Source organism: Gallus gallus, chromosome 2, assembly GCF_016699485.2.
Source record: "Gallus gallus isolate bGalGal1 chromosome 2, bGalGal1.mat.broiler.GRCg7b, whole genome shotgun sequence".
Taxonomy (NCBI): domain Eukaryota; kingdom Metazoa; phylum Chordata; class Aves; order Galliformes; family Phasianidae; genus Gallus; species Gallus gallus.
This window is the reverse complement of record NC_052533.1, coordinates 78,451,641-78,479,286: the sequence shown is the minus strand read 5'-3', so window position 1 is coordinate 78,479,286 and position 27,646 is coordinate 78,451,641. Positions and strand designations below refer to the sequence as shown.

The 27,646-nt window shown below is 35.8% G+C and overlaps 1 protein-coding gene across 18 annotated transcripts in view; it reads right to left on the bottom strand.

Moving 5' to 3' along the window:
- Positions 1-27,646, bottom strand: part of SEMA5A (semaphorin 5A) — a 332,072-nt gene that overhangs the window by 101,090 nt on the left and 203,336 nt on the right. For all 18 annotated transcript variants that reach the window (XM_040695738.2, XM_046926696.1, XM_046926710.1 and 15 more), the window contains 3 exons: positions 24,873-25,158; positions 22,953-23,088; positions 19,108-19,312 (listed from right to left, as the gene is read on the bottom strand). In XM_040695738.2, the coding sequence (XP_040551672.1) occupies positions 19,108-19,312; positions 22,953-23,088; positions 24,873-25,158 (627 nt within the window). The remainder of the gene's footprint in view (positions 1-19,107; positions 19,313-22,952; positions 23,089-24,872; positions 25,159-27,646) is intronic.

Sequence of the window (27,646 nt, the reverse complement as noted above, 5' to 3'; positions counted from 1 at the left end):
TATATTAAAAAAATAATAAAACCATTGCCAAGAATCAGTTTTGCCTCACAACCGAGAGACTACCAGTTCAACAAGCTTTGCTTCTGATGATGTTTGTTGGATGAACACTGAAATATAATTACAAATTTCAAGGTCAAAATGCAATCTGAGAACTATCCATAAAAAATAAAATCAGTCACTCTCTGTTAGTCACCGAGTGAAATGCATAAGAGTTTTTGTAGCACAGTAACTGGAAAAAATGTAGTAAGAGGAAGAAAAGAAACAGCAGTGAGATCTTTTTACATATGTGAATGAGTCGGTATCACATCATAGATCAGTTATTACAACTCTATGTCACTTGACTAACTGGCAGCTAACAGGGTCAGCGTGACTTGTAATACACTGCACTTGGCCTGCCATCCTTTTCGTGAGTTTAGATAAAAATTAACTAAGCATTCAGTATATGCTTCTTATACAGTCTGAGGCTCCCTCCTGCTTCTGTGCTGGGCCTGGCACCTTAAGGCAAAGTCACTTGATGACACTTCCCCAAAGACAAAAGACAGGAAAAGCAAAACAAAACAATAACAACAACAAAAGAACAACAACAACAAAAAAAAAAACACCACAGGACTGGAGGGTGCTTTCTCCCATGCACCTTGAATTTAGCAGTGCAGAGCTTTGGATAAGAGAATATCATCAAAATCAAATGTTTTGTGTTTTTTTTTCCTCAGCAACTTTGTTTAAGATAGAGGGCAGAGAGGCAACTTATTTTTAAGTACATATTTGTGGCTCAGAGAACATGATTACAGCAGCACACTAGCCTAAAACCAAATGAAATATTCTCACTTTTGAGAACTGTAGCACCAATGACTTCCCTGCTGCAGTTGTCATTGCTCTTTCCTTTTTATCTAGGCATAGTGTGTCCATTCCTCCCATTTGCTTCTGCTTTCTTTCAGCAACTGCAAAATCATTCATTTCCCATTTGTCTTCTAATAGGGTCAGCACTCATCCAGAAATGATGAAAGTCATAATTTTCTGGACTTCAAGAGAAGGAGCAGTGTCAGAGATCCCGCAGATTATTTAGAAGAAACAATCCACTTCAGCACTAATCTGGGTCATATGTCTATTCAGAAAGAAGGAATAGGATTTTATCTATCTCTGCCCCAGAAGACTTTCTGATCTTCTAAAACCTATCACCTAATTCCTCCTGCCTATGCCTCTGATTTTGCATGGACCATCTAGAAGCCCCATACCGGCTGATGATCTGCTTCTATTCTCACTTTGAGTGAGATACAGATTCCCTGGATTGGCAGCCGTGTTGACCAGATTATGGTTCCTAGCAAGGGAATATATCTATCAACCTCCCCAAACTATTTTAACATGTAAACACTTGCTATCACAGCTAACAAGGCCTGCCTCACAGGCTTTCTTATTCCGGCATAAAATCATATCCATTACACCAGTACTTTCAAAAGCGCTTTCAAAAGCCAGTTACTTTGCTCCACTGTTTTCAATTCTATGACAGCGTGCAATATTTTGTGTCTATCCTATACCACAGAGAGCAGGTTTCCTAAAGAAGTTGCAACAGCTCCATCCTCAAAAGTATTGTCTGTTCAGCCATTTTCACACCACAGTTGAAATAAGAAATGAAGACAGAAGTAGGGATAGAAATGGTTGTTGAACATAGCTTTGGGGCAGGGAGATTTTCAGACCTGTCAAAATCCTTCAAGTGAATCTTTCTTTATAATCACACTAACTGACCAGCTCTACCCAGAAATAACTAAGAAGAATAGTAAACACAGACCTCCCTAATGGAGGAGACTTTTTTTGCCACACACACTGTGAAAGTATCAATTTCATCACAGATGTCAACACTGACTCCAACTGCAATTTAAGAATCCTAATGAATGGCATCTTCAGATCCTGAAAATAAGCAAGACACGCTGGAATAAATCCAGACACCTGTCAGCCTTAGTTTAAGGATGACTGAGTATACAGAGGAGTAACGAAAGATAATTATATTGGCCACAAAGTGTAAATAACATGCCATGTTAACTTGTACTGTAATATTTCTAAAGAGATCTGCAAAATCAGCAACTGCGTTTTAGAAATCTAATCACTGTAAGAGACAATGAAGAGGATATAAATATTATGTAATGCATAGGAGACTATAAGAACCGGACGGAAAACCTGTTCTTGTAGAGAACAAGTTTGGAGGCTACAATGTCACACAATCACAGAATTGTAAAGGTTGGAAGGGACCTCTGGAGATCATCTAGTCCAATCCCTCTGATAAAGGAAGTTCCCTACAGTGGGTCAAATAGGAAAGTGTTCAGGTGAGTCTTGAGTATCACCAGAGGAGACTCCATAGCCTCTTTGGGCACCCTGTCCCAGTGCTCTGTCACCCTCATAATATTCTTCCGCAAGTTTGTATGGAACTTCCCATGTTCTAGCTTTTGCCCATTGCCAATTATTCTGTCCCTGAACACCACTGAAAAGAGCCTGACCCAAAAATTAATTAAGAACAAAATGATAGTGGAACAAAATCAAAGATGACCTCTAAAACAGTGTATCAAAGTCTAAATTGTAAAAGGCATAAAGCTCAGACAGCAATGGAGAATGCTGCAAGAGCATGTCTGAAATCATATCAATGGGGACACCTTCAAAGGATGGTATAATATGAATTATACCGATAATATAATATGAATTATACCACAAAACAAATGTCAAATGCAACAAAGTAATAAGCTTGTGATTTCTGGACTCTCCTAACAGAAGTAAAGGCACTGACAGAAGCTGGAGCAACTTCTTGCTGAGGAAGAATACATACTTACATGAGCAGTTATGATTATAAAAGTAAAATGTTTTTAAGTTTATCTACCTATGAGCAGTTATGATTATAAAAGTAAAATGCTTTACCTATCTATAACTTAAAAGAGGGCACTAAACTAAAGTTTAAAATCAATTGAAGCATATTTCAGAGAATATATTTTAAGCGTAGTTGAAATGAATATGAATAACATATGACTTCAAGTAGTGTAATTTGAAATGCACTTCAGAAAATTATATTTATCAACTATTTTGATTTTGTTTATTGTAGAATGTTTTTGCATACATTTTACTATTCAAATCATTTTTTCTAGTGGGAAAATAAAAATATTCAGACAGTAGTAGGACTGTTGAAATGAAAGAAAAAAAGATCTGTGAATGCTACATTTCTTTTAAATAGTATTCATATGTGCAAACACATGAACTGTGTTTGTATTCATTGTGTATTTGTAACGTTGAACATCACAGAAACAAACAAACAAACAAAAAGTATTAAGGCTGCCTTCAAGGCAGAGGTCTTCCAGAAGAAAAAGCTGAGATAACAAACATAAAATTGATGTAAACAACATATAATAGTACAAAACCAAAGAAAGCACAAGGTGATTGATAAATATTCTGCTTCTGCAAATATATATATATATTCTGCAAATATATATATCAGAGGTATTTGCTTTCTTTCACCACTGGATTCAAAGAAAGCAAAGCAGAACATGCATTTATTTAATTGCAGAAATGTATTCCAACGACAGGAAGTATTAGGTTGCATAATGCTCAACACAGAAAAAAGAGACAGGAACAGCTAATGCCCAGAACAGCTGGTTTTGCTGGAAGGGAAAAGCCCAGGCCTAAGGATTAATCAGTCTGTGTGAAATCAAAAAAAGATGCATATGGTACACAGAATATGAGAGCATTCAAAGCCTGCTCTTTTTTTGCTGTTCCTAAAAATAACTTTAAAATTAGTTAAATCATCAGTAGAACATAGATAATTAAAACCTTCATTATAATCTGTTTTCCCATATGGGGATGAGGTACAATTCGATTTAAAGTATGAGTATATTTGAAGATAAGAGGACATAATAATTCTCTGTTACTGAAAGTGTCTCTTACATCTAAGTTTCTGGTGTATGCACGTATACTTGAATTACAGGAACAGGATTTATCACACTATAGCCTAAAGGACATATGAAAGACTGAGCTTAAACCCTTCCGCTTTAAAAATTAATACTGTTATTGGCAAATGCATTGCCTCTACACTGATACAGAAAACAAAAAGAATACAGTTTGATTTTAAAATTCTTCATTTAATTTGCTGAATGGTACTTAAAATGTTGTCATATTTTTAAATGTTTCTTATTTACTTTTCATTCTAACTTCAGAAAAATATACATATATATGTAAACCTCAAACAATGAATATGGAACTCCTCTGCCTTATCAGGACACAAATTTCAATTTTTAGAAAATTTTCAGAGCTGTTTTAAATGTTCAATTTGCCTTTCCATTTGCAATTCATCCATGTTTTAACAAGCTGGTCAATGTGATTTCTTTTTCTCTATTTTTAAAATATTGATATTATAAAATATGCATGGCAATATTTTTATACAAGACTCAGTGAATCTAAAGTGGAGATTAAAAATGTGAAGATGTTCTGCTTTGAGTATTAATAGAAAATAGAAACTGTGATAGGCGAAAGAAGAAGTTCAACAATAAAGTACTGTGATTGCGTTGCTATTAGAACTCATTATCAGGATGATGATAACAAGATGATGGCAGATATTAACAGAAATATGTGTATTAAAAACATTAAATTGATTACAGAATCAATTAGCTAACTATATAACAAAAGCTTCTAAGAAATGAAGTATCTGGAAACACACAAAGTAGAAGAATTTTGCTGCAATTCCCTATGAAACATTGTATGCTGATCTCTGCTCTTAATATGGAAATTTATTTTTAAGCACTAGATTGGCTAAACAGAACGTTGGTTATTCTCTGTTCCATAATTTACTTGCAGAAAAGCTTAACTTAGGTTTCATTACTCCATCACACCATCAGAAGAGACTAACTTCTGTTGGAGAAAACATTATGCAAGCAACTTGGAAAACACATATATCATTGTGCATGGACATCTAATTAAATTTCAGTAAATTTAATTAACTTAAGTGACAATAATCTGTGTGATAGGCTTGGTCCTATGAAAGCTAGTATGAATACCACTAAAAATCTCCTGGAACAAAAATGAGTACTAAGTAGTTTGTGTTACTTGTAGAAAATACAAATAAATCACTGAGAATCACAGAATCACAAAACAGTAGGGGTCAGAGATCATCGAGTCCAACCTCCTGCTAAAGCAGGTTCCCTACAGGAGGTCACATAGGAAAGCATATGGAAAACAGAACAAAAAATAAGTTTGAACTTGGAGTTTTTGTCCCCATAGGAAGTACATGGAAAACCAAGTCCTTTCAAGTTCTGGGCCTACTCCAGGAACAGATGCAAAAGCTGTACGTATGTATACATGCATATACACACACACACAGTTTCAGAATTTAAACCCAATCATTCTCTTCATCACACCACATTTCAAAGGGCTTTGGATTTCAGAGTTTCTTTATAAATTTTTGCTAGAGTAATAATAATAATCTACAAATACTTGGTCACATTAGAGCACAATATTTTAGGTTGTAAAAGCTTTCAGGAAAATACAGACACAAATGTTGTTCTGTTGATTTGTTTAGAACAAAGAGAAGAGTTAGCAAAAATGAGCAAGGAAGCAAAGATTCTCAAATTTAAGGAATAGCACTTTCCATAAGTAATCAATCAAAATTGTCAATTTCCTCTTGCACACAACTCATAACAACCTTACAATCATATATTCAATTTTCCATTGTCAAGACAATTAGAAAGAAAAAAAGAAGTGTAAAAATGATACCGATATCATTCTAATATATTTTAGCAAACGCTAGATGTAAATTATATGAAAAGAGTTTTACCACACATTATTTTATGTGTAACAGTTTCAAAGAACAAATCGTTCAGCTTAAATGGAAATAGGAAAAGTTTGGCTCTTTCTTTGAAGAGAGTTTTGGAAGCAGCAAAAGTAAAATGAAGAAAAAGCCTATGTTAAAAAGTTTTTCTCTGGATAAAAAAAATCTTTTTTCTACAATCAGATTTTGGCATTTATGTTTTGTTGGTTTTTGTTTTTATTTTGTTTTAGTTCTTAGATGTAACAACAGCAGGTATGGAAGATGATCTATAAAAAACAAGCAGACAATATTTTAGATTTATCATCCTTATGGCTCCTTCTTAATCTCACTTTCCTATTACATTTCCAATAAATATTGATGCACTTCCTTACACTACTGGAAGTTAATTTGATTTAAAGCTGAAATGAGATGCATAGTTAATAATGCCTGTCAACGAAGAACTTCAATGGTTCACTTCATGTTCCAGTCTTTATGTGAGAGAGGCAATTTAATTCATTTCCCAGCTATTTAGAAGCTGAAAGGTACAAGTGAAGTCGGAACCTATTTGAATACCTTCTGAAAGGACTAGCAAGAGAAGCTTCTTAATGCCCTAGTGGCTATTCCAAGATGAATTCAGTTGTACCTCTGTAACTACAGGAGTTTCTGATGACTCTACGTCAAGATTTAAATTTATTTATTATTATAATAAATTATTATTATCAAGATTTAGAATTATTTATTATTATTTAAGGGAATATTTACGTACTATCCTTTCTACATAGGATATAGAATTACTGCCTCAATGACTCTTTTGATTAAAAAGCACTGATCTAGATACAAGTTATTCCAAAGTCAGGAACTTTCCTCAAACAAAGCCACGTGTTTGGTAGGAGATAAAGAACATGCAATTAATGACAAGCACTGGCCTAAAATTAAAAGAAGGCAAAATAACATACATCTAACATACATTCTAGAAGACAGTAAGGTTATGTGATTATTGGAGCTCAATCCCCCACCTAAACATAATAAGGAATTTAGTTTCAATCTTCAAATACAACACATTTAGAAGGTAACTATCAAAGGAAATCAGTACATATTTTCTTTACTATTTTCCAGAGAAAGCTTTTTAAACGTAAGGCATTCTTTAGAACACCTCTATTCCCTGTAGACTGAATTTCCATGTATTATAATGTATCAAAAACATCACTGAATTTGAAGTTGAATCAGCAAAAGCTTCTTCCATTAATCACGGTGCAAAGTGTTAAATATTTGCTTTTATACAGGAAACGTCCACCACAAGTACAACAGAATGTAAATTTGGTGCTATTAGGGTTTCTGCTGGAAGTGTTGCCTGTGATTCAAAAAGGTATTACATTTTAGAAAATAATATAATTTATGTAACAACTTTCGGTGGCCATTTCATGTCTCCTGTCAAACTAGAATTTAAATGCAGCTCCAGTAAAACTTATTCAAAATTTTTCAGATAAATAGACAATTCACATTCTAAAGGGAATTTCAGATTTATCTGAGACTAAAATGCAAAGCAACTATTAGCTAAACCAAAGCAGCATGCATTTTTGAATGACTGCATCTACATGCTTGAAGTCATTAACCACTAAAACTTAAATCTTTTTCTTCTTCCCCTTGGTCCTTTCTAGAAGCTCAAGCAGAAATGCATATCAAGCAAGAAAACACCTGTCTTAGACCTCCACATCATTTAGGTCTGTTTCCCGAATATAGAAAAGAATATCAAACCAAATCATTTCTTTTCTCATCTTGCTAGAGCTGATACACACTTGTGACAAATTTTTATCCTCCCTAAATCTAAAACAGATGTTCCACCACTATGAAAAAAAAAAAAAAAAAAACCCTAAGTATTTTCAATAATCTCAAAATGTATGTATTTTTCATGAATTAAGTTCATGGTCACATCTTCATTGACTATTGCTGTTTCGTTTTCAATCTTACAAGAGATGTTCAGCTTGCCAAAGATGTGACAGAGATAAAATGCAAGTTTGTAAAATTTTGTCTGATTTAGAGGAACTGAAACCATCTATAACAGATTACTTACTCAGCTTACTCAGAAGTAAAACACGACTTTAGAATACTTATAAGAAAAACTATTGCAGGTACAGATCCTTTGCAGGCTACCGTGGATGCAAATCTACTCACTAATATTTCAATCTATCTGCTACATTACTTCTATTTATACAACATAAAGCATTAGCTATTCTAAAAGTTTATGAAGCAGTAACTTTTCATGATCTTTTACTTGCAGTATCATTTTATTAGTTTTCAATGATAAAAGTGTTAATACAGAAAATGTTCTTATAGATTAATTTGGAGACTCATGAATTCTGTGTTCAATTGGTAGCTTTCTTTCTCTTAAGTCTTCATGTGTGAAACTGGTATTCAGAAGAGTAATGCTATCTAAAAGGAAAAAAAAAACGAACACTTGAAATTTCACTTTTCTGTAAAACCGTTTTATTCAACTATAACAAGAGCTCACTGCAAATACTTCAACAAGTACTTTTCAAGAAGATTTCAAACGCCTTTTGTTATATTGTTTTCCTCCACACTGACCTGATTTGCTGACAGAATCAAAACCAGCGACACACATTTACCTCATTCTCCTTCAATGTACAGAAGATAGCTGAACTAAAACCAAAAAAGTTTCGGCTGCAGCTAAGAAAAATCATGAAGTCTCTAAGAGTTGTGTTACCACGCATCAGTGAGAAAGTGTATCGAAGTGCTAGGAACAGGGAGGGAGAGAGATAAGCAATATATACTGAGCCTATGAAAAGCACTTCTCCTTTACCGTCAGCAGCTTCTGATGTGATTTTATGCTCTGCAAGAAAAAGGTGCCTTTCATATCCTTAGGGAATTGCAGAGAGCACTTTCTGCTTATTTAAAAAGGCATCAGAAAAACATTTCAATAGTCCTTATGGTGGAGAATGAAAACAATGAATCACTTCTCCAGATGAATCCTGGACCTATTTGTCTTGTGGGACGGGACATAGTGCTCCTTCTCTCAAGCCAGATGAACCATGCATCTGCCTGCAGATGAAACCACCACCAGGAGGCCTCATCCCCACCCACAGCAGCCTGTTCTCCCCTAGGTTAAGAATTTAACAAGGAAGTAGAACAGATGGCTTTGAACTACAAGAGGAATTAAACCTCAGCTCTTCATACCCCATATGAGTGTTGCTGCCACCAGGATCACAGGCCTTTCTCTGTCACGTTGCCACGTTCACCGAACAGGAAAATCTTATGGACACGTATCGGATTAGCCCAAGGCATGGCTACTCAATCATGTCCCTATACCACATACCACTGTTGATATCTCCTTAAGAAAGTTACATTTAAATGTGAGCATTCAAACACATAGCAATACTAACATAGATACTAACATTGGTTTAGGAAATGCTGTTCCTGTAGAGGAAATGATTCAAACAACAGCATAACATGAGGCTTTAAAGAGCTGGGGAACAGAAAGCTGTTTCTCAGGACTTGGCAGAAACATGATTGACAACAATTTCAGGTTTAGCTCTAATGCCTTGTATTCCCTCTACTCTGTGGAAGCATCAGCAAATCTCAGGTATACAGTATGGAGCAGAGGCACAATTCATGACAACACCAAGCATGAAGTCATGGATCATACCAAGTGATCATCTCATGCCACAATGTATTTAATTTACACAAGTTCTGTCTATAAAAATTACCCAGTAATGCAAGATGCACATGACAAATGAAGACAGTATCCTCACAGAAGGCCAGTACAATTTCACATGAGGCTGGCATGCAAAAAGACACATTTTTCCAGATCAGAAAAGCAGTGCCAGGCTCAAAATGAAACAGAACAAGTATCAGAACTATGCTGGTGCATCAAGCCTGCAGCCAAAATAAAATTTACATTGTTATTGCCTTTGATCATAGTTACTGTATTAGAATCAAACAGATCCTGCCCATATGCACATTAACATATGTGAATTCAGACTAGAAGTCTGAATTTTTTGAAGTCTCAAATATTTTAGTTTCTTGAATATGAATTCTTTTAAGCAAACACATTATCACGAGAAACAAGTCTATAAGGATTCCTTAGGGATGTACTGCAGGTTTTACTTAAAGTGTGCTACCTAGTTTGTGCGTCCAGACAAACTCAAGTCAGGACCAACTAGGCTAAAGTTGAGCTACAGGATTTCTCTTTGGTGGTTGAAGTATAGTTGGCAACACTTTTTTGCTCCCAGACATGAAAACATTTTACTCCTTAAGGCCAGTTAGATTACAACCGAATAGATTCAATATCAACAGTTGAGAAGTGAATAACATATTCTAGAGAACGTCCATTTGGCAATATGCTGTGTTGACAGCCATTCTTGTTTTCACTATCCAACTTTTCTTTTACTAAAAATGACACAGACACAAAACTTGAAGCCCTGAGAAAAAGATGGCAGAAGTCATACGTAGTCTATTGGTTCTGAACAGGAAACATTACATCTGCCGAGAGATGTCTAGCTTTGATATGCTAGATTCTGACAGGAAAAAGAAATACAGGGCTGCTATCAAATAAAGTAATTCAAAATGAAAATTATAATAATAATAACAAACAAACAATCAAATAAATAAATAAATAAAATATATGTTAAATTCCTAGGATCTTCTTCTCAGGAAGAAAAAGCATAAAGGAGACCTGCTAAAATATTTAATCAGTAGGTAGGACTGGACTTATCAAAAAGTAGAGATAAGTCCCACTAAAGAAATATGTAACCTCTTGCTAAAATAATAGAAGAGATAATAAACATAGTTATTAGTTGCAAGATGAAATGGTTGTTATGATTTAAGGCCTGCTATATGACACAGAGCAGCAATGAAGAATGTCACGCTACACACAAAATATAAAATTACTATGGAATACAGACCCTGGATCATTGCCAGTCCTCTAAAGTTGAGATGTATTAACTCTGGTTGGATCTGACTGAACAGGGAGTGCTTACTGCTCCTATTACTTTTTATTGCTTTCCTATTGTGCCACCACAATAATAAATATCTTGTACTACCCAAAACATGCTATGAATATGATAGAGTTTTCCCACTGAATATATTTTCCAGTGCCCAGATCAAAGAAGCATTTGCATGCACAAGTGGAGAAAACTGTTTCTCAGATAATAGCTCACTATAAGCCTTGCCTAATTGCTTAACTGAGTTGTATGTGGCTATTTTCACTGAAGTACAAAAAGACAACTAACTGCTGTACCAATCCAGAAGCATCATAAACTTGGCTGACTAGAGTGAGTCAAGGTTCTCCCTCCCCTACTAAAACACATTTACAATTTGCGAGGTGCACTGACCACAGTGGAGCCAAGTCCAGTACGAATCCTGTATGACATACATGGAAAGTCAGCAGCATTTTCAGCATAAAGGACAGCTTTTGTTCAGAAACAGAGAAGGGAAGATTGATGCTGCCACTCATTTCTTAATAATAGAATGTAAATTAGGAAGTAAATGGAGATGAGATAGCAACAAACTTGGGAATTAGAGACATGAACCTAGAACCTCTTCCCAGAAGATTTTCTCTAAAATATTAAAGCAGTAATAGAAATGGTGTACACCAAAAATAGTCATATTATATTCTTTTTATAACAGCCCAGGAACTGGGACATTTGGCCAAAATTAAAAATCAGCTTTTAACTCCTAAACAAGTGATCTAATCACTATGTTTGTTGTGTTCATTCTATTCCTTCTGAAGGTGTGAAGCTATAGAACCAAATTGCCAAGATTCATGAGATAAGAAAAATAAAAAATGAATTAAAAGGACTCTGTATGCAAATGACTCTTAACCAGTGACTTGATAGAGTAAAATGCAGACAGAGCCTAGTCTACCTTTTTGTGAACCTGTCTGCAAAGTTACAAGACACATCATAGAAAAGCCAAAGTCCTGGGAATAACGTATCTATATGCTATGATCACTCTTCAATGTCATGGAACAAAGAGAGGTATGTATTTATTCAGAAGTTCTTCAGTGTATGAAAATATGCCATAACCGGAGCTGAGTAAACATAAAAACAAAGAAAGAAACCAAATACAACTGTGAGAAAAAATAAACAACAAAAAAATCTCAAATGCTGATTGCTAGTGACAGTGTTTGTATTTGCTTAGTTGAAACATTTGGATTCATTCAGTTTTACTGTGAAAAGTGCAGGAGAATGAAGAAGCTCACAAATGTGAGAATAAAGAGCATTCAGTAGAATATCCTGTCTAATTGCTTTACTCAAAGCACACACTGAATACCATACATATAACATCATCATAATTGTGATCCTGCATTCCCTTCTTTTAAAGCTGAAAGAGGAGTCTTATGTTTGGTTTGAACATTTTTGATTAAATATACTGGTTTCTTCTTTGGTTGTCAGGGGTTCACTGAGTCACTCTAAGTCACGTCCACCTTAAATGTAAGGCCTTCTCACAGTAAAAATACTCTACAGATGTTTACAATGCTTAGCAATGTGTCAAGTTGCCTAATCCTTTCTGAAATGTTATATGTAGCCAAGCCCCTTCTTCCCCACATCTCTCAGTAAGGATCCTGATCACTAGCTACATACTCATGCAAGAGTTGGTTAAAGGCTGGGATAGGGACCAAACTAGTTCCTGTAGCAGCCTTGTCTGGAAGCAATTCTGACTTCCAGTGGTGGCACCTAGGTGCCCACACCATGTGTTCTTTGGACATTTATTTACAGTCTGTATCTAATGGAGCTGGGCAATCATTGAAACACAATGAGAACACATGTGAGTAGAAGAAAGGGCTGCTCCTATTTAAATTTGTCCCATAGGAACAGACTACAAATGTCATCTAGTTGCAGCAAGTAATTCATGAATGTGCTGTCAAAAATACAAACAAACAATCTGAGCAAACAGAAGCAACAAACTAATCAAAATCGTGACCTATTTATGAGTTGATTATAATAAGAAAAACTGACTACAAATAAGTGGTGGGTAATTTGTTCTCACATATAAGTTGCTGTCAATGAATAATTTAACCAGTTCTAGTTACAGTCACCTACTTACTAAGAAACTTCCTTAGGTCTTACTGGAGCTGGGAGAATGATAGATCTCTATAAAGAGTAAAAAAGACAAGGGAAATCAGTACTCCTGAACATCTATAATGTGAGGTTTGATTCCATAGAGCCCAATAGCATCATTTGTAGCCTGGATTTCCAGCATGGTCATTCCAACATGGTAACATTTTAAAACCACTTTGCCCAGTACAGGTGACACAATACACAAGGCAGCAGTAAATCAATTTTTCTGTGTTTAAATTACCTAGTAAAACAGCTATGCATTACACTATCCTTCTTTCTTTTTATTCTACGTGGAAAATAATATAAATATTCTGGGAAGAGCACATTATAAGTGTTCTTGGTAAGAACATCTGCATAAATCCCAGACTGAACGTTATCAGACTCAAAGCCAAAACAATGCAGTATTTTTTCAGCTTTGCAGTAAAATGCTTCCTGGAAAGATTAATAACACAAACAAGGTATTAATTCAAATAGGGTTTTCCTTCATCAGTATTAACATTCACTGTAAAAGGAGCATAGAATAAGGTTATTTATGTGATGATTTACTGCTCAATTTCTTAAATAGTGTTCAAGATCATAATGTTACTGTTATGACTTGTATCTTCCAAGGTGCACCATTTCTAGATGGAAGAGAAACTGACAACTGTCTATGCTTCAAGCCTCTTAAAATGATCATGCAAAAGGCCAGAAAGTTACAGAGAAGTGGTTTTGGAAATGTGACAGTGGAGCTTTACAACTGGGTAAGAGCACACCATGTCTTTGTCTAGGAAAGTCAGAAGAAACACAGCAACTGTGGTTTTTATTACAACAGATGAGAAAGAGTTTTAACACTCTCTGATTATTGCCTGCTGCAGTGCACATGCCCCATTATCCATCTGCACTCTGATTTCTCCTGCTGCTCTGTTTTCAAACTAGAAAGTATTAATATATACAAATAGCCCACTACACTTTCACACTTGAATTGTGACTCAAATTACAGCTACTTGATCATCATTAGTATTGCATTTATACTGTAGTTTCTAGACTAAAAAGATGCTTCTCAAACTAAAAGAAAATGTCTATTGCTTCTTTCAACCAAAACTATCCGCAGATTACTTCTCAATCTCAACACACCTGAAATAAAACACTCAGAAACACCAGTAATTGGAAAAAAATGAAGCTCTGTTGCTCTCTTCACCATGTATGAAATGTATATTAGCATATATCTTTGCTTATAACTTTAAGATTCATAGCTTCACACTTACCATGTACATTATAAAACTGTGCACACTAAATATGAAAGCATACTTTGATCAGAACCTGTAGTCTACCAGGAAAATTACAATACTTCATGCAAAAATTTTAAGCAAAAATACACACATATTGAATCTTGGAATGGGATGGTCCCTGACAGATTATGTGGTGCACTGCTAAAAGAAACCCAAACCAAACAAAAACAAAAAAACAAAGGTTAAAAAAGACAGTATTGTAAGCAGTAGAATCAAATCTTGCACCAGTTATCTAGTAAGACACGCCAGAGAAATACAAATTGTTTTGATAGCATTTCCAAAATGAGCGTCATTAATCATTTCATGAGATAAGGACTAATTTCTGTTAAATCTACAACATCAACAAGGGCTACAACAAAAAAAAAAGTTACATTTGTGTAGATTTACTACCTGTTATTCCCCCACTGAAAACAAATGTATGAAATATGCATTCACATTATCAAAAAACACCTTTTGAAATTTCTTTGTGAAATCTCTCCACGTTTTCATAACTATTGCTGCATGTGGTTCACCAGAGCTGCTTTTTATCATTACTCTCTGCAATACTACGTACAATTTCAGGTCTAAAGAGGGAAAAAAAATACAACCTTCCAAAACTTCTTGTATGAGTTCTGTTCTAAACTATTACAGTTATCTTTAAACGTCAAAATAAACCTGTCTTTATGGCATAAAAATTCAGGCTTAATTCAGTGAAGAGGCCATTCTTTAGAGATATGCAGCACAGCCAACAGTAAATATTTCTTCAGGTCTCATTAGGTCTTTGTCAGGCAGCCACGCCCTAATTTTATCAGTGCTTTATCAGTATAGATTACCATAATCAAGATCCACCAACGGGCACATATGATTTCTGTACAGGATACAGAGGGCACATCCTCTTCCCACTGAGCAAAGTTCAGAGAAAACATGGACATTTTTCCCACAGGTTTTAAGATATGGCCTTGAATTTTTTTTTTTTCCAGTAGCGCCAGTATTCTTTCTAAAGATTTTGCTCTCATTGTAGTTACCCTGTTCTCTGAAAAATGCTTTGGAGACCTATGTATTTTGGCAAAGTTTTAATCACAGGACACCTAGATATGCAAATTGAAAGGAAAAAATAAAAGGGAGAAAGAAAAAGAAGGGAGAAAGGAGACAAGCACACAAAGGTGTGATATATAGAATGTCATTTTGCTTTAAGCTTTTCCCAATTAAGAAAGAAGTAAAGTTTTTTAAACTTAAAATGTTGTCAGAATACTGATCATTCACTAACCTGCTTTACTTTTAGTCTGGTATTAGAGATGAGTCTTAGTTCAGAACTTCCCTTAGCACTATCCTTGACTTTCCCTTCTGAACCACTGAAAAATCATAGAATCGCAGAATCAGAGAATGGCCTGGGTTGAAAAAGACCACAAATGACCATCAAGTTTCAATTCCCCTGCTATGTGCAGGGTCGCCAACCACCAGACCAGGCTGCCTGGAGCCACATCCAGCCTGGCCTTGAATGCCTCCAGGGATGGGGCATCCACAACCTCCTTGGGCAACCTGTTCCAGTGCATCACCACCCTCTGTGTGAAAAAATGTTTCAGGGGTTTTTGCCTGACTAAAGGTAGCAGCACTACGCTCATTCTAAGTAAAAGAAAATGTGCAGGAATTGATATATCCCTTATTTCTCTGATAGAAGTCAGTGCAGCAGAAGATTAAGATGTGTTTCCAAAGCAGTAAAATATATTTTTGATACCAGCAGATGTTAAATCCCAGCACATTAGAATCTCCAGAAGAATGATGACTTGGCAGAGGTTTAAGAAATGAAGACTGTTGACACAGCAGATTAATGCATTTGTACGCTTACTCCCCGTTTCTTCTCTTGTGATATTATCCCTATTTAAGGCTTAATGAAACTAGATTACAGTATTAATATTGTCAGTGTTATTATCCCCTATAATATTTGTATTCTGATAACAAGGTGGATAGGCAGGTGAACGTGAGATGGGGGAAGAAATAATTTTCTCTTAACTAGTGCCCATCTGATTCAAAGAGTGAGATTTTTGCATTGACTAACAAAGACAGCAGAGTGTTCATTTGTATTCAAACCAATCTATATGTTTACCTTTCCACTGAGTCAGCTTTGTGAATTTTAAGAGACAACTTTATAAGAATGTTGTGATGAATTATAATTACAAAAGTTATTCAGGGTACATCTCATATAGTATGGGTTGGATCCATCCTGCCTTATGCCAGTAGGTATAAACTCCCTATCACCAGCATCCTGGAGTTGAATAAATTTCCCTTTGGCACCAAGTAGTGCAATTTAGCCTAAACAATTTGATACCATGGTATGTGAAAAAGAACAATTCAGGTTGAAAGGGATAGCATGAGACTTAAGTCCAACCTCCTGTTCAAAGAAGAACTAGTTATAAAAAGAACTGGGTTGCTGCATGGTCTTGAAAACCAACCAAAATCAAGGCCTTCCACCTCTGTCATGGCAGCCCCCACTGTCAATACAAGCTGAGGACTAAGCCCTGCCAAAAAGAAATTGAGAGTACTGGTGGCTGGTACACAGGACATGAGGCAGCAGTGTGCCCTTGCAGACCAGAAAGCCGACTGTATCCTGGCCTGCGTAAAAAGAAGCATGGCAGCAGGGCGAGGGAGGTGGGTTATAAGAAAGAAGGGGAAAAGGTCTTGAGCAGGGTCTACTGTGATAGGAAAAGAGGAAATGGTTTCAAACTACAATAAGGAAGATTTAGATTGGCTATAAGGAAGACGTATTTTACAGTGAGGGTGGTGAGTCACTGGAACAGCTGCCCTGAGATGTGGAGGATGCCCTGTCCCAGGAGACATTCAAGGTCTGGCTGGGGGGATACTGAGCAACCTGATCTAGCTGTAACTGTCCTTGTTCATTGCAGGGAAGATGATGTATCATAGAATCACAAAGGTTGGAAAAGACACACAGGATCAACCAGTCTAACCGTTCACCCCAACATTCACGTAGATAAAGTAAGTATTAATACTCATTGGAAAATAAAGCTTAGTTCCTATGCTTAATTGAGGGGGCACACAGAAGGAATAGGAACACAAATCACTGCCATTGGGTGAATTCAAAATGAAACAGAATTCACTCTGTCAGTAAAAATTTCATAACATTATATAGTTAGTATGTTTCTTCATCTTACAGTTTCTGACATTCATACAACATACACTTTCTGATTACATCAAAGCACGTACTAGTGTCAGACTAAAGATTCAGCTACCAGAGTATCCTATTTCCATGACTGACTGAAAACAGTGGAACAGAGAAGAATGAAGCTGCAGGGTAATTATACATAACCAGGAACATACAAGCACTGTCTTCTTAACAGCAGCAAAGATGCATTAAAAAAACCAAGAAGTTTTACTGAACACAGTGCATTAATGAACCATGAAACTTGAAATTTTAGATCCTCACTTACTGAATAAGACAGAAGAAAACAGTGAGAAAATCTGAAAACTGAAGTCAATTAGAATTATGACAAATTATTTCATACTCAGCGTTGCCATTACAACGTAAATATCCTACAATGCGCTGATAAATATCAAACCAATGAAGTACGTATTTCCGTAATTCTATCAGGAGACTGCTACAATACAAACAGCATTTAGAAGAAGCATGATTTCACTTAAAATGCTATGCTTTACCAACCAGCAAGTTGTTTTGACTACAACTGGACAAATCCAAATAAGGCTTTAACCAATTAAAAGCTTTCATATTACTGCCCAAGTTTCATGGAGTAAAATGTAAAAATTTTACCTATTAGGGTAATTAGACAAAGAATACTGTCTCATCAAAATGAATCAAATCATTCTAAAATTTCTTCAGTCTATAAAGATGCAATCATCTCTGAAAAGCATGGTATCCTGTTTTCAGGGGAAAATTAAATCATATATTGAACCACAATACAAATTTTTCTTAGGCTCTTGATAAGTTATAAGTTACAGATATACAATTTTCATCAGTAAGTCATGATTTAAGTGATTCAAATGAATGATCCAGTTTCTATTGAACTGATGACAAATTTGAAACTTACTTCATTGATTGCAAGATCAAATAACTTGCTGCTTACAATCTTTATTCTCCTGTTGATTAACCGAGTCCTTCTTTAAATTTTCCATATTTAGTGCCTACTCACTACAAAACCGATAATACACACTAGCAAATCATTCCTTAGATGAGCTATCCCCTACTAAATATGTGAAAACTAAGTTTTTTGTCACAAGGCTGTAAACATGTTGCTTTGATCTAATATTTCTATCTTAGGGACATCCTTGTTCTGCAAAAACAGTTTAACACCTTCAGTGTTTTTCAGAAGCTTAAATGAATTTTTGAATCTAGAAAGTAATACTTCTAACCAAGAAAAATTTAGATATAAAATTTAGATATTTTTTCTTTCATTGCTAGAGTTCAGATGAGTTATCTATAAATGGAAAAACAATAACAGTGCAGAAATGCTTGGGAATGGATGACTTACATATGCAACAAAAAGTAAAGATAATAAAATATTTTTCAGCAGAAGAGTCAGAAATAGCAATAGCAGTAATTGCATTTGCTATTTGAGTTGCTTTTACCTCAGAGGATACTAAAGCACCATATGAACCTTGAGTGAGAAGGTACCCTAAACTACATACAAAGGATGAAAGAGAAACTTGTGAATTCATGTTTGTGGAATTTCCAGTCATTCATTTTCTTGATAGCATGTAGTCTTTATGCCTTCAAAGAAGAATAGGAAACACAGACCAACATCTGAGTTCAAAATATAATATAAAGAAAGATACTGCAAACTGCTGGACTCTTCTGCTCATAAAATATAGAGGGCAGAGTCAATGCTGCCAAAAAGAAAACAAACAAACAAACAAAAACAAAAAACACACAAAAACACTCACCTGTTCAAGGTGCTACACATAGTCCAAAACTGATTCACAGACCATTAAAACTTCAGAGAGACCTCAAAATTTTGCAGTTATTACAGCAACACAAAGTTCATACCTGTGGCAAGATAGATGATATGGAAGAGCATGTCCTTGCCCTGCACAACATCCACAACCACGTGAGAAAATCGGCTGTTGTCTTCCATGAAGTATGGAATTGGAATAACTGGTTGGACGACCTCATGCATTAAGAAGAATTTTTGAGCATCCTGAAGATTTCTCTCAGTCAGGTTCACATACAAACCCTGGTCCATGGTGCCACACTGCAAACACAAAATAACATTACCATATGCCTCAACAGTGCCAAAAGTTGTACTCTCTGAATTACAGCACAAGAACATAAATACTAAAACTGTGTATGATAGATATACTTTGTAATTCCACATTAAGGTCATTTTCTGATGCTGATCAGTGTGTCTGCACAATGGCTGAAGAAGCTCCACTTTCCTGAGGCAGTACTAAGAGTACTCCCTAATTCCAAACAAGACGAAAGGGCATCAGAATGAGCACAGGTGGGCTATAGTAATATTTGGCTCTAACTTACATTCACAGAGTAGGAAAGAGAAAAGGTGTCATCAAAATTTTCAGACTGTTTTTTTTCAGAATTTACACAGACACAGTGCTAAGGGCACTACAGTTTTTCATATGAAATCCCATGACCTACCACAGGCAGTCTGACAGAAATCCCGAGTCACAGCCTTATGTACAGTTCTGTAAACTTCTTCAGACTCTGCGCATTTAGCCAAGAATGGTCCATGCACTATCTCACTATAAATCAAACTACAAATGTTATCCCTTGCCAAGATACTTTTGCATTGAAATTGATCATATATGTCTGGAAACTGTACTAATTTTTGAGCGCAGAGAGAAAGTCCAAGCATAAATAAGCAAAGCAAAATAAGCAGCAATTGATTTTAACATCTTTCTGTTATGGTCTTCAGCTAACTGAGGACAGAAGATAGATGCTCAGCCCATGTGAGTATGTAAACATTTCCATGTTTATTTAAATATTACTGCATCAGAGAAGTAAAACATTACTTCACTACATTTATCAAACAGCGATGTGAAAGAGATACTCTAGTCATATCTTTTACTCTATTCTACTATGTCATAAATGATACTATGAATTGCAGCATGAACTAAATTAAACTGTCTGCAAAATTCTACCAGTTATTTTTTCATCATTGACATGTTATCAGTCTGAAATTAAGCAATCACTCCAAAAATACAACCTTAAAAAAAAAAAAAAAAAAAAAACCAACAACTTCAATCAGTAATTCCTTAATGAGAGAACCTATGATGAGACAAGACAGAGACAGTTAATCAACAGGAAACAATTAATTTTTTTTTTACTTTGTGAGTACCCTGCATGTCAGGCCAGTGAAAAAATAAAGCAAGTCTGCCAAAGAAGAATGTTTCTGAATATATCAAGCTAGAAAGATTCCAGCTAGAATGCTCATAGTACACTGTCCTTGGTCTTACAATGGAAGATGTCCTGTGTAAAAAGAAAGTGAGCTCTGGAGAAAAACAGTGTTTTTCAGGACTGGGACTTCAATGGTATTCCAATCTGGAATATATTTGGATTAATATAACCCAGCCTTGGAAATACAATGTCTGATGTAACTATCACCACCCAGAACTAGTTTTCCTTCACAGTCACATGCTTCTGTCTCTTAATGCTGAGCAGCTGAATGCTCTGAGGATAAATCAAATTCAGAGACTACACAAACAGAACTTCAAGTGTTTTACCATAAGCACGCTACAAAAGAAAAGACCTCCTTTTGGGAAAGGAAATCAGTGGTTCAGCCAATGTACACATCCACTCTCCATGCAATATGTATTCTAGAGTACTGTGAAGTCACAAAAATGGTTACATCTAGCTCTGTGCATTAGACTAGCTTCTGGTATATGTCAGCACTGTGCTTATGGAGCCAGAAATCTGACAGAAAGTTCAATTGAATAAAAGATAGCACCTGTGAAAAAACAGAAGTTTGGAATCACTAATGATACCTAGAGATCAGTTAACATGAATTGGCTTCAATACTGTGTTGTAAAAGGCCACGTAGCAGCTCTTAAAACTAGCGCTTGCCTGCAAAACTGTTCTGTGAGATCTGATACAACCTCTGCTGCTCTTCTTGTAAATTTGATAAAGAAAGTACCAGCCATATTAAAATCAGCCAGACTACACAAGCAAGGAATTTCAACGCCTCTACGCCTGGATTGGGAGCTAGAGATGAGCACTGGCAGTACAGTACAGACTCGGACTGTTTTTACATTGCCGTTAGACAGTCAGCTTCTTTTGCATGTATCGTTCTGTATGGGATGCACCCACAATAATTACTAATGCATTAGTAAAGGTTTTGAAGGCAGAGATGAATGACTTGCACTGGAGTTGCACTTAGAAAGAAGGTAAGACGTTTGCAAACAAGCCTTTCTGCAGGATTCTTCTTCCAAAAGTTACAATCACTTACAATCACTACGATGTCAACAAATATTTCTGCAAAATGCAAAAAGTTATAAACAGATATAGTCTGCTTCTGCAATATGGCTTAATTAAATGGTGTTTTGCCACTTGAGGATAGCACCAAATTCAGATAAAGTAACAAGGCTCTGCCTTGAAATTCAGAGCAAATTTAGTGCCTTATTTTCCTTTGTTTGCATAACTCAGGAAGTAGCTAAAACTACCTGCAGCCGCTGGTGGGTGGTTCTGTTCTATGCCAACAAAGATCTCATGACCCTTAACAAGGAGGTGTGGAAGGTTGTTAAAGAAGCAGCACTGAACTCCTGAAATCATAGATTAAGATTAGGGGAGAGGCCTACAGAGGAGCAGGTCGTCCCCTGCAGATGGAGTAGATCTCCGTGTGCAGCATTGGAAGGGTGGCATTGTGAGAGGGAGCCATATGGAGCAGAGGCAGAGAGTGACCATGGAGGAGCAGCAAAGATGAAGTGTTATCGGTTGACCACAGCCCCAATTGCCTGTTCCCCTGCCCTGCTCAGGAGAAGGAGGTGGAAGAGGGTGGATGGGGAAATGTGGTTTTAGTTTACTTTCAGTTTCTCATGGCTCTAGTCTGTTAGTAGTTGGCATTAAATTAAATTACTCTCCTGATTCTGACTCTGTTTAGCCTGTGATGGTAATTGGTGAATGATCTCCTTGTCCTTCTCTCAATCCATGAACTTTTTATGATCATACATTCCTCCCTCTGTCTCATTGAAGAAAGAGAGTGAGAGAGTGGCTGTGTGGTACTTAGCTACCTACCTGCCAGGGCTAAGTCACAACAAATGGCTATGTGCTTACCATAAATATTCTTTTCTTTTTGTTAAAAATTTCCACAGATTGACTCTCCTTGAACTAATTAGTTGTATACTGTCAGCCAACTACAGATTATTACAAGATCTGAGGCTGACAAGTTCAAATGAGGAGGACACCATTTCACAAATTATTTTACTCAAACTCCTTATAGGGAAATATATACAACATTGACTACTCCTCTTTTTTTCCTTTTTTTTTTTTTTTTTCTGTCAAATAATGTTTCCTTTCCTGATTGTAATAGCACACACACAGTGTAAAAGAAAATAGCAATCTGATTATACTTGAGCCAGGAATTAATGTTGCCTTGACAGATAACTGTGTTCTGTTATGACAGAAGATTGAAGTTCAGCCTTTTTTCCCTCCTACTCTTCAAAGTGCATTGCTTTTCAACTCAAATTATTCTGTGAAAAGGCAAAATTATGAATGCTAAAACTGGAGGGAAACTCTTAAGCTTTCTTTATTTATTTATTTATTTTTAATTTTAAAGACTTATGCTGTAATATACTAGAAAACCAGACTTAATAGCTATGAACCACACAACATTCTGAAAAGAACAACAACGTACATATCATCCTTCTCATATGTATCTGTACCTGAAAATTTGGGTTAGGATTGGGATATGGAAGCCAAGCAGAGCGAGAGTTTTCCTGGTACTTGAAGGGTCCATTAAAAGCCTGAGTTATGGCACTCAAGTTGAAAACACAAACTGCTGAGGCTGCTATGCTGTTCCTGCAAAAGAAATATTAACATTAACTTGGATGACAACATTACAAACTCAATTAGCTGAAAAATAAATAATATTCCCCTTTTTTTGATGCTCCAGTCCTTCAAGTAATTAACAAAACGGATATGATCTGCAAGGAGATGATATCTCAAGACAAAGATACATGACATGCTGACAATGGACTTAAATTTTTGGTCACCCGTGCCAATTAGCTCATGTGGGAGAAACTCAGAACTTCCTATGGTGTGCTGCTAGTCTAGTACAGGAAGGTCAGACTTTACTCCCACATATAATCACATGTATCAAGGACATCATTATTCTAGTTTCCACGTTTAGGATACAATTATTCTTAGGGTTCATTAATGTTTCTTCTAGGCAACCAGTGTCAGTACAAAGAGTCAACAATTTTCAGCTTATGCTATGTTTCTGGGCCCTGTGGAACCCCTGGGTAAAACACCTGAACAAAAATTCCATCTTTCAAATGATGTTTTACTGGAAAAAAGAAAAAAAAAAAAAAAAAAAAAAAGAAAATTCCAGAAGCACATCAAGGAAAAACAACTTGGTCTGCATGCTTTCTAAGATCTCCGGTTACATAGACAACATTAATTAGTTGATTAATAGTTAATTAATAGTTAATAGATAGCAGCCAGGCCATACAAAGGGTAATGAAAGGGTATGAAAGTCTGTAGGACATCTTTGATGTGCTATTATCAGACTGTACCAAAAGTATGAGAAATGAACTAAGGACCAAATTCACCCTCACTGTCCAATCAACTAAAGGATCATAATTTGTTGGCATTCATTTGTGACTGTTGCTAACTGGGTAGCGTACTTTTATAGGCAGTAGGTAGGTATACAAGTGTTTAGAAAGGGGCACTGATAAACACCCAATTTTAAAATTTTAAAATTCTAGGCAGAAATGACCTATGCAGTAAGAAGACGCAGGTGGGTATAAGAATCTGAAACCAATACCTAAAACCTTGTTCCCACAGTCTGAACATTGAGCTGTGCAGCCTCAACTCAAGGGCCACTCTCACTTAGCAACGAACAAACTTTATTTATCACGTTTTAAGTAACAATGCATATTTCTGAGACAAAGTTCTCTTTTTTTTTTTCCTAAAAGTCAAACTACTCTGACTATCAGAGCTGAGAGTCTAGAAAGCTTTTATGTACATTCACAATATTTAGTTTTAAGACTACACAATACCATTTTAAATTTTGCCCTGTTGGTATAATAGGTTCAGTTGAAATTAGATTAAACTCTTGGTTTGATTCTCAAGCTCAAATAAGAGTATGTTAAGACTAATTTTTAAAATTTAGGAGAATCTCCTGTATTTGTTTGGGTCAAGTGAACACACTGACATGATAAACTTACACCACGTCAGTTGTATGATAATGTGGAATTATAATTATAAAATATTTATTTCATAAATACATAATGTATTTAGGCTCAGAAAATAATGTTTAAAAAGAAGTGTTTGTAAGAATGAATGAAATAGCCTTAAAACATACAAAAAAGATGACAGAATAGCCTTAAGATATATGAAAAGGATGACATAATAGTCTTAAAACACAACCGCCTCCTTGAGGTAATGAAATATTAAGAATTGTACCTTCTTTCATATACACCTTCAGCAATTCCAGCATTTGGTGCTGAGTTCATAAGACTAGGCTAACAGTAGTTTGAAATTATTGTGTTCACTTGGCAAATACAGAACAGAGAACAGCCCAGAAGCTTTAGTTTTTTCTTTATAAGCAGCAAAAAAAGTATATCATGGAATTTACTTACACATTAGTGGTAAAAATCCCATAGATCAAGTCCAATTCTGGCAGGAAGAAAGTGCTCTGCAGTTCATTATAGTAAAATGGAATTTCTCCAGGACGAGAGCAGTTCAGCCGAGCTTTCATGAAGGTAGTCCAGGTATCCTCAAGCACAAACTTGCCACCAATATCATTTTTACACACTCGAGCAGCACGAGAGAAGACTGTTTTTCCGCAGTCATGTTCCACTGCATTCTCTCGGAAGAAGAAGTAGGTGAAATTCCCAATGTCATAAGATGACACAAAATTGGGTTCTGAAAATAACAAAATAAACAATTATTATAAATAAAAGCATTTTCCCAAGACTCAGCTCTGCATATTGAACACAAACATATTTGGGCAGAATTTATCAGTAACCTGAGCGCTGGTAAGTCACACAGTATCAGCGTATTGTGTCTTAAAACACAAAGGCATAAATACCACCTAGTCATTGTTCTTCTTAATCTTTAACATATGTTACTATCTTCCCTCTACACAGTACCCTTTTAGATTGTTCTTATATTCATGGAAGAAATTCATGGAAAAAAGGCATTCACTAGTTGCACTACCTTGGGCTATTATTCCTGCACCATACAAAGGTTAGGTTTGAGTTAAAGAAGCATCTACCAGATGCTAAGAAACAATAAAAGATTATTGTCTACCAGTGATAGATGCAGTCATAAGGACATGAAAGTTTATCTTCAGATATTACTTTTCAAAAAACCTACCTTTTATTATCCTTGCGGAGAGTTAGCTATTTCATGACCTCTTTACGTGAGCCAGATGGGCTCTCTGCTGTGGGTGTCTGTGGCATGCAACTGTGCTGGGCAGCCTTGGTCCAGCTCACTGTTTTCTACCTTCAAGAGCATCATCAAATTTTTTCTCTCCAGCATGCTGGCATGGCATATTCTTACTGTGTAACTACTTCAATCTTTCATGTTAAACTCTGTTTTTGCTTTGCCACCATGCCACTCTAGGTTACCAGAATAATGGATGGTTACTAAGTGTGACTAAGAATATATTCAGTGGCTTTAATGAGAAGAAAGAGAATTCTAAGTGACAACATTCAATGGTAAGGTAACAATATCTCAGTTCTCTCTCACTTAAATTTTTTCTAAGTAGATAAAAGGAATATATATGATATAAGGAACTAACAGGGATTCAAGAAAAATCAGAGAATATAAAACAAAACAAACAAAGAAACAAACTAGGAAACAATGTATGATTATAGTTCTTGAAAGAAAAGAAAGAGTAGATACCAAAGACAATAAGCTTATAGCCCATTTCCCATAAGGATTACTAGGACTGAGAAGACTGCATGAGCTTAACAGAGATTGACAACGTGATGAGTTCTTATAAGACAGTTTGATACATGGATTTGTGGAGAAGAGCCCCCCTTGCATACAGAATCATTATAAAAAAAACTGGTGCCTCTAAGAAACAAGTAAAATTTGGGGGTTTGTTACCAATTTTATTCTAAAGTGGAAAACAAAACACAAAACAATCTTTTTTAAAAAACATCCACTATGATACAAAACTCCAAAAATGTTTAATAGGTGAACATTTGATGGCCTTACTGTATTGAATGAACCTGATGTGATTGAATCCTGGCATTTTACAGGAACACTGCTAACTTGTCAAAGCTTTAAGTGGAAGGAAAGGAAGGAAGAAAGGCAGGAAAGCTGGCATTTTTAACACTTCACCAAAGACAACTCAGCTCTCAGATTACACAGACTCTTGTCCTGTCTGGTAGTCTTCAAAGCAGGTTTTTGTCAGCAATGGTCATCGGCTTCCTAGATCTCTGAAGCTGAGTAGATACTTGAAACCCTCCCACTCATCCTCATAACTTTTACTTATGATCCTATTAAGCACTTGAGATTTGCCTGTAACACAACGCATTTTCCCAAGACTCAGCTCTGCATATTGAACACAAACATATTTGGGCAGAATTTATCAGTAACCTGAGCACTGGTAAGTCACACAGTATCAGTGTATTGTGTCTTAAAACACAAAGGCATCAATACCACCTAGTCATTGTTCTTAATCTTTAACATATGTTACTCTCTTCCCTCTACACAGATTTTTTAGATTGTTCTTATATTCATGGAAGAAATTCATGGAAAAAAGGCATTCACTAGTTGCACTACCTTGGGCTATTATTCCTGCACCATACAAAGGTTAGGTTCGATTTAAAGAAGCATCTACCAGATGTTAAAAAACGATGCACTCAAAATAGCAAGAAAAAGTAAAATTTTCCAACTGTGTTTGAGTTTTTGTAGCCTGTAACCCTACCTACTCTTTGAAATATTCTCAAAAATATCTTGATTGGTACAAAAAGATTCTACTTGTTGGACAAATGCATCCATTTGATCCGTGTAGAAGAACATCCTGTACAACTGCTAAACACAGAAGCCCCACCTCGCAGTCAGGTCCGATCATGATGCTTCTCAAGGGAGGTTCAGTGGCCTAAAAAGGTCTCTGCATTAGCAGAAGATCTCACCATAGGGCCAAAACATTATGGGAAACACTCTCAGTTAGAATAATTAATTTCTTACAAAATGTTTATAACCTGTAGGAATAAAATTGATATGAAATGCATTCAGAATGTTTTTAAGACTCTTGAAAAATCCATATCAATCTTGCATGAAACTATTTTAAATATGCACTGATAATAATAGTTCTTGTATAAACAAAAACTAGTATTTGTATTCCAAAGATTAAAAATTGAGAAATACCCTATAATCTGCAAACACCTGTGCATAT